We start from the raw sequence: 13,137 nt of genomic DNA, 5'->3' as shown, positions 1-13,137 counted from the left end.
AGAGAGAATTTATGATCCCACTGGCTCCCCGCATTCCAACAATATACCAACTTCCCAAGATTCATAAGGACTCCGTGAATCCACCTGGCCGCCCAATTGTGAGCGGTATAAATTCCATCACCTCGCGAATAGGGAAATACATAGATTCCTATCTTCAACCCTTGGTAAAGAATACACCATCCTACTTACAAGATACAGGTGACACAATCCGATTACTTGAAAGTATACAGTATCATGATGATCTCATCTTAGTCACAGCAGATGTCTCTGCGTTATATACATGTATTCCGCAGGACTTAGGCCTAGGAGCTGCTGAACTGTTCCTTTCTAGGGATCCCACACTTTCTGTGATACATAGGAATTTCCTCATGCAATTACTAGAGTTTGCTATGTCTCACAACTATTTTTGGTTCCAGGGCAATTTTTACACCCAGACCCGAGGGGTTGCCATGGGGGCCAAATATGCACCCAGCCTGGCCAATCTGTTTATGGCTCAGTGGGAGGAGGATGTCGTCTATGCCCTTAACAGGCCGGAATTGGTGCTGTGGGCTAGATATATAGACGACATCCTCCTCCTGTGGAGGGGCAGCCGGCCAGCTCTTGATACCTTCATGGCAACCCTTAATTCCAACGACCGTGGTATCCAGTTAACCTTTGAGGCCAGTACAACCAACATCCATTTCCTTGACTTAGAAGTCACGGTAGTGCAGAAACGCCTGGTCCTGAGAACCTTTTTTAAACCAACGGATCGGAATGGTTACATTCCTGTTGACAGCTGTCACCATCGCCAATGGCTTAGTTCCATCCCACGCAGTCAATTTCTCAGGCTCAGGCGCAACTGCACGAATCTTACTGATTTTATTTCCCAATCTTACACCATCCGTAAGAGGTTCCTGGATAAGGGCTATGATCCACACACCCTCGACACCGAGATCCAAGCAGCTCTACACATTGATAGGACTTCTCTCACACAAAAGAAAGTCAAAACACGAACTAGTGACAAATTCAAATGGTCCTTTTTTACAACTTTTTCCACACAACATAACGATATAAAAAGAATCATTAATAGACATTGGAAGGTACTACAAAGTGACAAAGTTTTGGGTGGGATCATCCCAGAGAAAGCTGGAACTATCTACAGGGGAGCTCGATCAATACAAAATGATATCGCTCCCAATGTAATTGATATCCCCAAACCGATACAATTTTTCCCACATAGCAAGGGATATTTTCCCTGTAGAAAATGTAACGTATGCCTACATAATATGTTGGGCAAGGGGAAAAGTGATTCTTTTACATCTTCAACCACTTCACGCAGGTATCTTATGAAACACTTCACTACTTGCGTTACCAGGTATATTGTTTATCTGATCACCTGCCCTTGCAACCAACAATATGTTGGTCGCACTATTCGCAACTTCTCTATTAGGGTCAATGAACATCTTAGTAAAATCAAAAAAGGGTGTGACAAACACCCGGTTCCGAGACATTACCTCGAAAAGCATAATAGAGATCCCACAGGTACCCGCTTCCAAGTCATTGACAAATTTGTCCCAAACTGGAGAGGGGACTCATGCCTGAGGGGGGTGTCGCGCCTTGAGACATTTTGGATTTATGAATTAAGGTGCTATTCCCCCTTCGGCATGAACACAGATTGGGACATCAACAGTTTTATTAATCAGGCTTGATTTATCTTGTCACGGATTATTATCACTACATATCACTTTTGTCCTTTATTTGGACCCGTATGCTTACTTTTGACATTCACTTTCGATTCACTTGTCCAATTTTTCCATTATTTCTTGGGTTTCCTTACATCAATTCACATAACATTTATTTTTTAGGGTATTTTATGTATATCCATTTTTTTGATCTCTAGCTTGTGTCTTATATGGCACAATGCTTACTTTACTTCACATACTTATGCACTTCAATTTCCTTTTTCTGTCACATATTCCCGGCCCCGCGTCCAAATCTAGATCTATGGGATTATCGTGCATTTTTTCTGGACCATGTACGATTGGGGACCGATATTTCTTGATTAACTTAGACTTATATCTATGTTTGGCACTATTAGAAAACACACTATATGCACTAAACTCCAAACTCACCCCTGTGTTACCGGCACCTCATGATTTTTTCCGGTTATTATGTGCGCAATTCACATTATTTGGCTTATGTCACCATTTACTATATATTTTTTCCTTAGACACCCCCCTATTGTGACCAGTTGTCCATTCTGGTTATGGTGTGCTGTCTGCTCGTTTTTGTTTTATTGTTCTTTTATCATTGACATCCTTTGAATTACAACTATTGTGATGCCTTAGTTGTTATGGTTACATCGGACGTTCTTATTGGGCGTGACGTTGTGTCACCACGCCTCCTGTATCCCCTTCGTTGCCCTGCTTTCTTAGTGTCCCCGGATTCAATAATGCGCGTGACGTGACGTGACGGCGTCACTGGTCACGGCGCATGTGCAGAGCAGGCAAACTTTTTGATTGGCTGCCTTGGTCATTGCCACGCCTTGCGGCGTGTGACGCTTACCACGAGGCAAACGGCGCCTAGTTGCAGAGCCCCTCCTCTTCCCTGTAAAGCTATTTGGTGCGTGACGTCCACACGCACACGCCCCCTGTGTTCTGACAGAGTGACGTAGCGTGTGACGCCCGCACATGCACGTCTTTGCCCCGATGTGATAGGTCCTGACGTGGCTCTCTGCGATTGGCAGTGCTGAGCACGTACAGGGGAGGGACGGCGCCATGGCGGGTGTCTCCCTCCCTCCCTCACATTGCTGTATAATGACGTGCATATACACACGCCCTTGCTATTGGACAAGTGTGTCCTCTATCACTCCCACATCTAGCCATGTGATGCACGCACTGATGGATTGGCTGTGCCTTCTTTCTTTTCATTGCACGTCTTCTGACCATGTGACCCGAACTTTAAATAATAGATCAGCACGTTAGGATTGTCACCATGGTTACGGATACACACTTTCTCGGCCATCTACGGTTAGTAAAACAAGCATGAGACATCCAAACTGCACAATGAGGAACATTACTATACAGACCCCCACAGTTCCATCTATCACACCACACAAACGCAAATAGGTCACTTTAGGTGATGTTGTAGTGTAGTCTATGTGGAATAGGTGGCGCATATAAAAAATATTTTTTTTTGCATTGATACTTGATGCGATTTCTGTGTATGCCTTTTATGTGCATTGGATTTTCTTGCACTTTTATGCTAGATGAGGCCATGAATAATATGATTAATCCAGTGTTATTTGTGAACAAGGTGGCTTATTTTTATATTCTGTTACTAAATCAATGTAATAGCTTGTAGAAGGGATATTTTTATATTCTATTTATATTGATTTATTTCGTTTGAACATGTTTTTTTCTGATTTGATTAAATGTTCATTGTATCTTTAAGAGGTTGTCTGAGATAGGATTCCCCGCCCTTTGGTAGGCGGAACCCCTCTCTGACTCCTTATATATTTGTTAGCAATGTGGTAGGCCCCAACATGCCCCTGTAGAAGACACATATGTCGAAACGCGTTGGGCGAGCTGTTGGCACCCTACATTGCTTTTACTTTCTATTTTAGACTTTTTATGTGATCACCAAGTCATTAATTATTTTTTGACTTCAATAAACCAACCCTTTTTATACCGTCTGACCTACACCATGTGGAGCCTTTTTTCTTTTTTCCTTTTTCCCGTTTCTCCGGCTTAAACCTCTACAACATCTCCCTCCCCATTCCGGTGAGATTGGAGCATCAGTACAACGGACCACGTCTGAGCTTGACTACCAACAACTTTGAAGCTCCATTTGAAAGGATCCATCATAGAGCCTACAATTGTTTGGAGCCCATCCATCAGCTCAACAGACTTCCCTCTTTGTACTCCTTGGTCCCAGATTGTGACCTAAAGCCTTCTAGACTCAACTGTCATATGACTGTATGAGTCCAACTAAGTCGGTAAGAAGTATTTTATCCACTTTTTCCTGATGTTTTCAGTCAAGCAGATTTATATGAACACACTCGCCTAGCCCAACTTCCCTCCTCTGTGACGGTTCGGTTACCCTCATGCCTGCTACATAGTGGAATGTGCGGCCAATGTTGGACTTTCCTTTAGGCATTCATATTTATATGATCTTTGTCTTGATTTTTATAATTTATGCTGACCACATTTATCATTGAAGCGCTACACTGTTTTTATCATTTTGTTTGTTGAACTTTGTTTGTTTTTGGTGTTGGCTGCTGTTTCTGGCTGTTGTGGCCTTCTTCCACATATACTAAACTGTAGCGCAGTGCTTTCCCCCTATCAGTAAAATTACATTCTGGTTAATTACAATTGGTTTGAAGTGTTTTTCATTTTCCTACAGGTGGAGCAACGGATACCCAGGTAATGGTAAAGGTACATTATTGGTATATTGTATATTGTGGGATTGTCTTTTGTTGCTAAGCTTCACACCAACAATGTTTCACAGCTGTGTCAAGCTGGTTGAGCCAATTTATTAAAAAACGCATTAGTGTGAATCGAGACTAAAAGATCTCTTCGAGCATTTTGTGCTCCATTCTATGACACATTACTCCATGTGTATTCTTATCTGTGAAACCACTGACCTACTGACCTTAAAGCCCCATACACACTATCACATTATCTGCTGAGTTTTTCCTTCAGATTTACCAAAACCATGTAGTAGAAGGGCCTGTCTGATTGCAGACACATTGAAACTCCTAAGGTTTGTCCTCATATTATATGGTTTTGGTAAATCTGAAGGAAAAACTCAGCAGATAATCTGATAGTGTGTGTGGGGCTTTAGTCATAAATTCTGGACATGGAGAACAACTGGTACAAAAATGACGTTCACACACCGAACTATTTCAAGATCTGTCTTATGCTGAGCTAAGTGAGCTGAGTGAAAGCTTAAAAGGGGACACAAACAGCATAAATACAGACCTTGGTTATAAAGCCAAATTAATACAATTATTCGACACTCAGTTAGGGGTGTACTGACTTTTGTTGCCAGTGGTTTAGACATTAATGGCTGTGTGTTGAGTTATTTTGAGGGGACAGAAAATTTACACTGTTATACAAGCTGTACACTCACTACTTTACATTGTAGACAAGTGTCATTTCTTCAGTGTTGTCACATGAAAAGATAGAAGAAAATATTTACATAAATGTAACTGAGAGGTGTACTTACTTTTGTGAGATCCTGTATTATCTGTGTTCCTCTGTATAAGGAGTCCTATGACTACGTGTCTCGGTGTCAGCCCCTCCCTGTGTAGGAATGTACAGAACTGGTAATGAGTGTCAGATACGTTCAGTGTCATTTCTCTCTTCTGCTCTCAGCGATGGCGTCTGCAGATCTGAGGAAGGAGCTGGAATGTTCCGTCTGTCTGAACATTTATACAGATCCTGTAACCCTGAAATGTGGACACAACTTCTGCCGGGACTGTATTGGTCGTGTGTGGGATACACAGGAGGGGTCTGGAGGTTATTCCTGTCCTGAATGCAGAGAAGAGTTCCAGGATCGGCCTGCACTGCACAGGAACATAACACTACGGAACATAGTGGAGAATTTCCTGTCCACCCATCCGGATCAGGAGGAGTCCGGGGTCTTCTGTACTTACTGTATTCACACTCCTGTACCTGCTGTCATATCCTGTCTGCTGTGTGAATCTTCTCTGTGTGACAATCACCTGAGAGTCCACAGCAAGTCACCAGAACACGTCTTATGTGACCCCACCACTTCCCTGGAGAACAGGAAATGCTCCGTCCATAAGAAGATCCTGGAGTATTACTGCACTGAGGATGAGACCTGTATCTGTATGTCCTGCAGGCTGGATGGAGAACATCGGGGGCACCAGGTGGAGACTCTGGATGAGGCCTCTGAGATGAAGAAGAAGAAACTGAGGAATGTTCTGCAGAAACTGATGACAGAGAGAGAGGAGATGGAGAAAAGAGTCCAGAGTCTGCAGGAACACGGGAGGAAAGTACAAGGAGAAGTAGATGATGAGACAGAGAGAGTCACTGTCCTGTTCAGAGACCTCAGGAGACGTCTGGAAGACCTGGAGAAGAGAGTCCTGAGGGAAATCTCCGGGCAGGCAGAGCGGATCTCCGGGATAATCAATGATCTGGTCCAGGATCTGGAGATAAAGAAGGAGGAGCTGTCCAGGAAGTTGCGTCACATTGAGGAGCTGTGTAACGTGACGGATCCACTGACTGTCCTACAGGAATCAGACACAGGTGACTTGTGTGATACTGAGGATGGAGATGATGAGGACAGTGAGAGACATGATAAACTCCTCCATGATGGGGGGGATCTGGATGTGGGGGGGATCTCACACACATTACACACAGGTCTATCTGATATCATGTCTGGGGTAAATGTAGAGAAATGTCCAGGCACACATGTCTATCCACATTCTACTACAAAGGGTGAAGGTCACATCAATGCTGAACCATCCAGGAGACCTCCCCAACCCTCCCCCACCATACAACCATCCAGGGGACCTCCCCAACCCTCCCCCACCATACAACCATCCAGGGGACCTCCCCAACCCTCCCCCACCATACAACCATCCAGGGGACCTCCCCAACCCCCCCCCACCATACAACACTCACACCTCCAGGCTGGAGGACCAAATATTGGGGCTGTACAGCAAACATCGGGGGTGTCGGGGGTTACAGACATATTACTGGATGTGAGGACAGCTGCTAATGATCTACATATATCAGATGACAGGAAAACTGCATTCTTCACATCACATCAGAATCGCCCAGAAACACCAGAGAGGTTCCAGTGTTCTCAGGTGATGAGCAGTCAGAGGTTCTCCTCAGGGAGACATTACTGGGAAGTGGATGTCGGGAGGTCAGGGCACTGGAGAGTCGGGATGTGTTACCCCAGTATAGAGAGGAGAGGAGGTCAGTCACGGATTGGAGATAATAAGAAGTCCTGGAGTTTGGAGGAGAGGAGGTTCATGGCTAATCGGCTCTCAGTGATACATGACAGTAATGAGACCCCATTACCCGGCGGTGTCTCCAGTAGGAGAGTCGGGATAGATCTGGATTATGAGGCCGGGCGGATCTCCTTTTATGATCTGTGTGACCCGATCCGACATCTCCACACCTTCACCACCACCTTCACTGAGCCCCTCCATGCTGGGGTATTTGTAGGGGGAGGGGGAGGGGGATGTCGTATAAAGATATGTGGGGGGAATCAGAAGTGAGAGATCTGCCCAGAGACATCACAAGGTGGATGATCTGATTGGTGATTGGTGGAATACTCATCCAATAGGAGGAAGCAGAGGACAGGGAACATGAGGGATTTATTTATAAAGCTGCAGGTTCCGGGGCCGTCATCTTCATCCTAAACCTCACTTCACTACCTAGTGTGTCACTGACCAGGAACAAGCATGCAGGAGGTCAGATTGTTCAGCCTTCACTGGCTGCATGCTTGTTCTGGGTCAGTGACACACTACATAGTGTAGCCAGGATCAGGATGACGGCCCCGGGGTCTCCACCATCACTGTGTATCTATAGAAGAAAGGGCTATTTTTGGATGGATTGGGGGAGGATTAGAACCTCTGTCAGATTTTTTTTCCTGCTATCTGGGGCTCCATTAGAGTGATTTCCCCTCACTTCCTGTTCCTGTGACAACATTTCCCCAGACAGGAAGTGAGGGGATCTCTCCAACAGCAACACAAACAGAAATAAAAATCCTTTTCTTTAGTAGAGTAGGGGAAGGATTAGATCCCCTGTCAGATCTTTATTTCTGTCTGTGTCCCTGTTGTAGATTTTCCCTCATTTCCTGTCTGATAAAACGTTGTCACCAGGAGAGGAAGTGAGGGGAAATCTCTCCAATGGAGCCCTGGATAGCAGTAAAAACCTGACAGGGGTTCTAATCCTCCCCCACTCCATCCAGATCTAGAACAATAGGATTTGTCAAGACACACACTTTAATATCCACAATGAGAATTCCTACATTTCTGTCCTCACAGGTTCCTTTACATGACCAATCCATGGATCTGTGATTGCTCCACCCCCTCACTGTGATTGGCTGTGATGATTATCACTATGAATACAGCCAGTGCTAGTCTTGTTCCTATTGGTTATGATGTGGAGGGGGCGGGGATTGTGGTGTGGGTGTGGTAGTGTGGACAGGTGATGGGGGAGGGGTATACAGTCTCAGGAAGTGGAAATCCTCGGCTCTGTATATGGGAATATTGATCAATGATTGGATATAGATATAACAATCAGACAGATTGGACTATTACTAGTATAGCACAGACCCGAGACTGGTCCTGCTGCTTGGTCCCAGGTAGACATGTGCACTGACAATGCATTTGTTTGTTTTTGTTTCATTTTTTTTTTTTTTGCTTTTTTTGGGAAATTTGGAAATTTTCAGAATTTGAAAATTCAAAAATCCGAAAATTCAAAAATCTGAATAAAAGAAAGAAAATCAGTGAAATTTGATATAATAACTATTAAATTATAGGTATTGTAATTTCCTTCCAAATTGGGCTGTTAGTGAACGTAACTAATACAAATTGATGTGAAGTTCGGAATTATCGGAAATAACGATTGCCGCCTCTAAACCAATGGAATGGAAGAAATGAATACTGATACTGTGTGATTTTGCATTGTGCATTGTGTCCCCCTTCTTATTACTGTGTACTATTTCTGATATATTTACTACCTTTTCTATGTAATTCTTTATAATAAAACTTCAGTTTATAAATCTATGTTTCCTCTCTGAGCCTTTAAAGTCCCATTGAATGGGGAAACCTCTTTTCTGTAGCAGATATTTAACCTCAAATTTATGTCAGCAGAACCTAGAACAGGCACTAACAAACGATCACTGCTCCCCCTGATTACAGGGAGGCCAAAAACTACATTTACCTAACACTAGTAGGCCACTGAGGGGCGCTACACTACAATCACTATTGTCCCTTCAGTCCCGGGACCTCTATAATCCTTATGGGGAGCACAATTGTTACATTTCCTGTATGGACATATTCATTGGATAAAATAATGATATGCTTTGCTAATGATGAGATGACATGACTAAGTGCTTATATGCTAATGTTCGGTTCTTTATATAATAACAGGTTCTCTGTCTAGAAGGACTTTACAGAAAGATGTTATTAGAGGAAATTGTTGTTCTCGGGATCCTTGGAAGGTCTTGTTGGGGAACATAGAGACAGTTGGTCTCCTTCTTCTACAATGAGGGACAGAGGCGGCTCTCTAATTAGGCAAATTAGGCAGTTGCTTAAGGCCTCGCGCTCAAAGGGGCCTTGCTTGCAGCTGCTTAATTTGCCTAAGAGACGGCTCTGAGGCTGGATGAGACAAAGCCGTGCCTGTAACTCTCTGGCTCCTGTCACATTTCTAAAAACACGGCCGTGCACGGGCATGGATTATCCTCTCCCTCTCTCAGCTCTTTGTGGCGCTCCCGCTCAGTGTACTCCTACACTTTCAGAAAAAACCTTACAACAAGGGAGGAGGCGGAGCTGCAGCTGACAAGTGCTGAGATGGGATTGAATGGGACAATGAGAGCTCATAGCGCCGAGATCGGAGATCCCACGGGGAGGGATACAACCAGCGCGAGTTCATTCTGCATGGTGGGTGCATGGTGGGTGCCGGGTGGTAAGTTGGTGGAGTTGTGCAAGTTTCCGGGAGTTATTACTGTGGTTGAGATGACGGTGTGACCGTGAGAGCAATGTCTGCAGGGAGGTGCGAGGCCAGTTCTGATGCTGTGTGTGTGCAGCTAGCTTCACTTCCTCACTGCATACCAGTGGTCACTCTCTACAGTGCTGGAGCAATGCATTAGGGCTTGTTCACACCATGCACTTTCAACCCATCTGCACCCCCCTCCTGCACATACCACCCACCCCCCATTCACTCCATGTCCCCTCCTTCATACCACCCACCCCCATTCACTCCATGCCCCCCTACTTCATACCACCCACCCCCATTCACTCCGTGCCCCCTTCTGCACATATCACCCACCCCCATTTAGTCCATGCCCCCCTCCTTCATACCAACCACCCCCATTTACTCCGTGCCCCCTCCTGCACATACCACCCACCCCCATTTACTCCATGCCCCCCTCCTTCATACCAACCACCCCCATTTACTCCATGCCCCCTCCTGCACATACCACCCACCCCCATTCACTCCGTGCCCCCCTCCTTCATGCCAACCACCCCCATTCACTCCGCTCCCCCCTCCTGCACATACCAACCACCCCCATTCACTCCATGCCCCCCTGCTGCACATACCACCCACCCCCATTCACACCATGCCCCCCTCCTGCAGATACCACCCACCCCCATTCACTCCGTGCCCCCCTCCTGCACATACTACCCACCCTTATTCACTCCATGCCCCCCTCCTTCACCTACCATCCATCCCCATTCACTCCGTGCCCCCTCTTGCAGATACCACCCCCCTAGTCACTCTGTGCCCCCTGTTGCACATACCACCCACCTCCATTCACTCCGTGCCCCCCCTCCTGCACATACCACCCACCCCCATTCACACCGTGCCCCCCTCCTGCACATACCACCCACCCCCATTCACTCCGTGCCCCCCTCCTGCACATACCACCCACCCCCATTCACTCTGTGCCCCCCTCCTGCACATACCACCCACCCCCATTCACTCCATGCCCCCCTCCTGCACATACCACCCACCCCCATTCACTCAGTGCCCCCCTCCTACACATACCACCCACCCCCATTCCCTCCGTGCCCCCCTCCTGCACATACCACCCACCCTTATTCACTCCATGCCCCCCTCCTTCACATACCACCCGCCCCCTGTTGCACATACCACCCACCCCTAGTCACTCTGTGCCCCCTCCTACACATACCACCCACCCATAGTCACTCTGTGCCCCCTCCTACACATACCACCCACCCCTAGTCACTCTGTGCCCCCTCCTACACATACCACCCACCCCCATTCACTCTGTGCCCCCCTCCTGCACATACCACCCACCCCCATTCACTCCGTGCCCCCCTCCTGCATATACCACCCACCCCCATTCACTCCGTGCCCCCCTCCTACACATACCACCCACCCCCATTCCCTCCGTGCCCCCCTCCTGCACATACCACCCACCCTTATTCACTCCATGCCCCCCTCCTTCACATACCACCCGCCCCCTGTTGCACATACCACCCACCCCTAGTCACTCTGTGCCCCCTCCTACACATACCACCCACCCCTAGTCACTCTGTGCCCCCTCCTACACATACCACCCACCCCTAGTCACTCTGTGCCCCCTCCTACACATACCACCCACCCCTAGTCAGTCTGTGCCCCCTCCTACACATACCACCCACCCCTAGTCACTATGTGCCCCCTCCTACACATACCACCCACCCCTAGTCACTCTGTGCCCCCTCCTACACATACCACCCACCCCTAGTCACTCTGTGCCCCCTCCTACACATACCACCCACCCCTAGTCACTCTGTGCCCCCTCCTACACATACCACCCACCCCTAGTCACTCTGTGGCCCCCCCTACACATACCACCCACCCCTAGTCACTCTGTGCCCCCTCCTACACATATCACCCACCCCTAGTCACTCCGTGCTCCTCTCCTGCACATACCACCCACCTCCATACAATCTGTGCCCCTCTCCTGCACAAACTACCCACCGCCACACTACTTTTTCTTTCCTTCCTTTCTTTCCCCCTTCCTGCCAGTCCATTTGCTTGGATTATACAATGGCTATTCCTCACCATCCAACAGTATTCCCCCCCCCATGCCAGCACAAAGCCTTCTCCTTTTTTATCTCTATACAAACCAGAATCTCCCAGTTTCACTCCAGTTCTCCTCTAAGCATCCCTCATCTCCTACCCACTCCCCCCTTTTTTACCCCTCCTTCTTCAGGGGCTAAGGAAGAACCCTGAGGCAGAGCATCTTACTACTGCTGCTGCTTTGGTGGGTGGGATGTGTACTGCATCAATCTTTGCTGACCCTCCTCTCCTATCCATCCCATGTGATTGGCGCAGTAAACATCCCACCCACACAAGCAGCAGCAGTAATGAGATGCTCCACCCCGGGGTTCTTCATTAACCCCTGCAAAGAGTGTGAGTAGGGCCTCATGTGTAAATTTTGCCTAAGGCCTCACAAAGCCTAGAGCCGCCTCTGATGAGGGATTTGGGGGTCTGGAGGGAGGACAAGCTGATAAGGTGTTCAGAGATAACAGAAATGAATGTCTCTTGTAATGAATGATGTGCTGCTTGTACAAATTCTTCAGTGAATGATTCCATCTGTAAAATGTTGATGTTTGGGACGGTCCTCCATGACAACTGTCCAGGATTGGAGGGTAAAAGCCTCCCATTCATAGGCGTGTACATGGGGTGTGCCGGTTGTGCCTAGGCACACCCTGATAACCCGTGCCGGCTGTCTCCTGAGATCTGCCTGTGGGGCTGCTGTGAAAGGTTGCATCCAATGAGTGTGCAGCCTCTGCTGCCTGTCAGACAGTATCACACTGAGCTGATATTGACGTTTGCCAGAGCCGCACAGTGTGTGAATCTGACATGTAATGTAACTGAATGGGGTCTGGGCGGGCCGCAGTGTGTATGTGGCCACTCCCCCTTTTTTAAGCAGCCCAATCATGGGCTGGTGTTTGCTTGCTGCTGAATCCCGCCCACCCCCGACATCAACGCTGAATTTTGACAGCTGATCTCTCTCATGAAGTTACATTACATGACAGTTTCACTAAGTGTCAATATCGGCTCAGTGTGAAACTCCCTCTCCTCTGTCAGTGCCAATCAGTGCCACCTGCCAGGGTCAATCTGTGCCACTTGTCAGTACCAGTGCCAATCAGTGAAACCTATCAGTGCCACCTGCCTGTGCCAATCAGTGTCAGTGCTTCCAATCAGTGCCCATCGATGCTGCCAATCAATGCCCATGAGTGTCACATATCAGTGCCAATCAGTGCTGCCAATTAGTGCCCATCACTACTGCCAATCAGTGCCACAGAATGCTGCCAATCAGTGCTGCCTATTAGTGCCAATCAGTGCAGCCTATCAGTGCCATTAGTGCTGCCAATCAGTGCCACCTATCAGTGCCAATCAGGGCCCATCAGTGCTTCCAATCAATGCCAAT

The 13,137-nt window shown here is 47.4% G+C and overlaps 1 protein-coding gene across 1 annotated transcript; it reads left to right on the top strand.

Moving 5' to 3' along the window:
• Window positions 1-5,297: 5,297 nt before the first annotated feature.
• Window positions 5,298-8,748, top strand: LOC143973757 (E3 ubiquitin/ISG15 ligase TRIM25-like). The gene has a single exon (XM_077474601.1). It carries the CDS (start codon window positions 5,312-5,314, stop codon window positions 7,235-7,237), a length of 1,926 nt encoding a protein of 641 aa, XP_077330727.1. The 5' UTR covers window positions 5,298-5,311; the 3' UTR covers window positions 7,238-8,748.
• Window positions 8,749-13,137: the final 4,389 nt, after the last annotated feature.

The sequence above is a fragment of the Lithobates pipiens genome, unplaced genomic scaffold, assembly GCF_037356315.1.
Source record: "Lithobates pipiens isolate NorthernLeopardFrog02 unplaced genomic scaffold, aLitPip1_a1.2 Scaffold_95, whole genome shotgun sequence".
Lineage (NCBI taxonomy): Eukaryota > Metazoa > Chordata > Amphibia > Anura > Ranidae > Lithobates > Lithobates pipiens.
The sequence above is the reverse complement of the archived record's forward strand: the minus strand, read 5'-3'. Positions and strand labels throughout refer to the sequence as shown.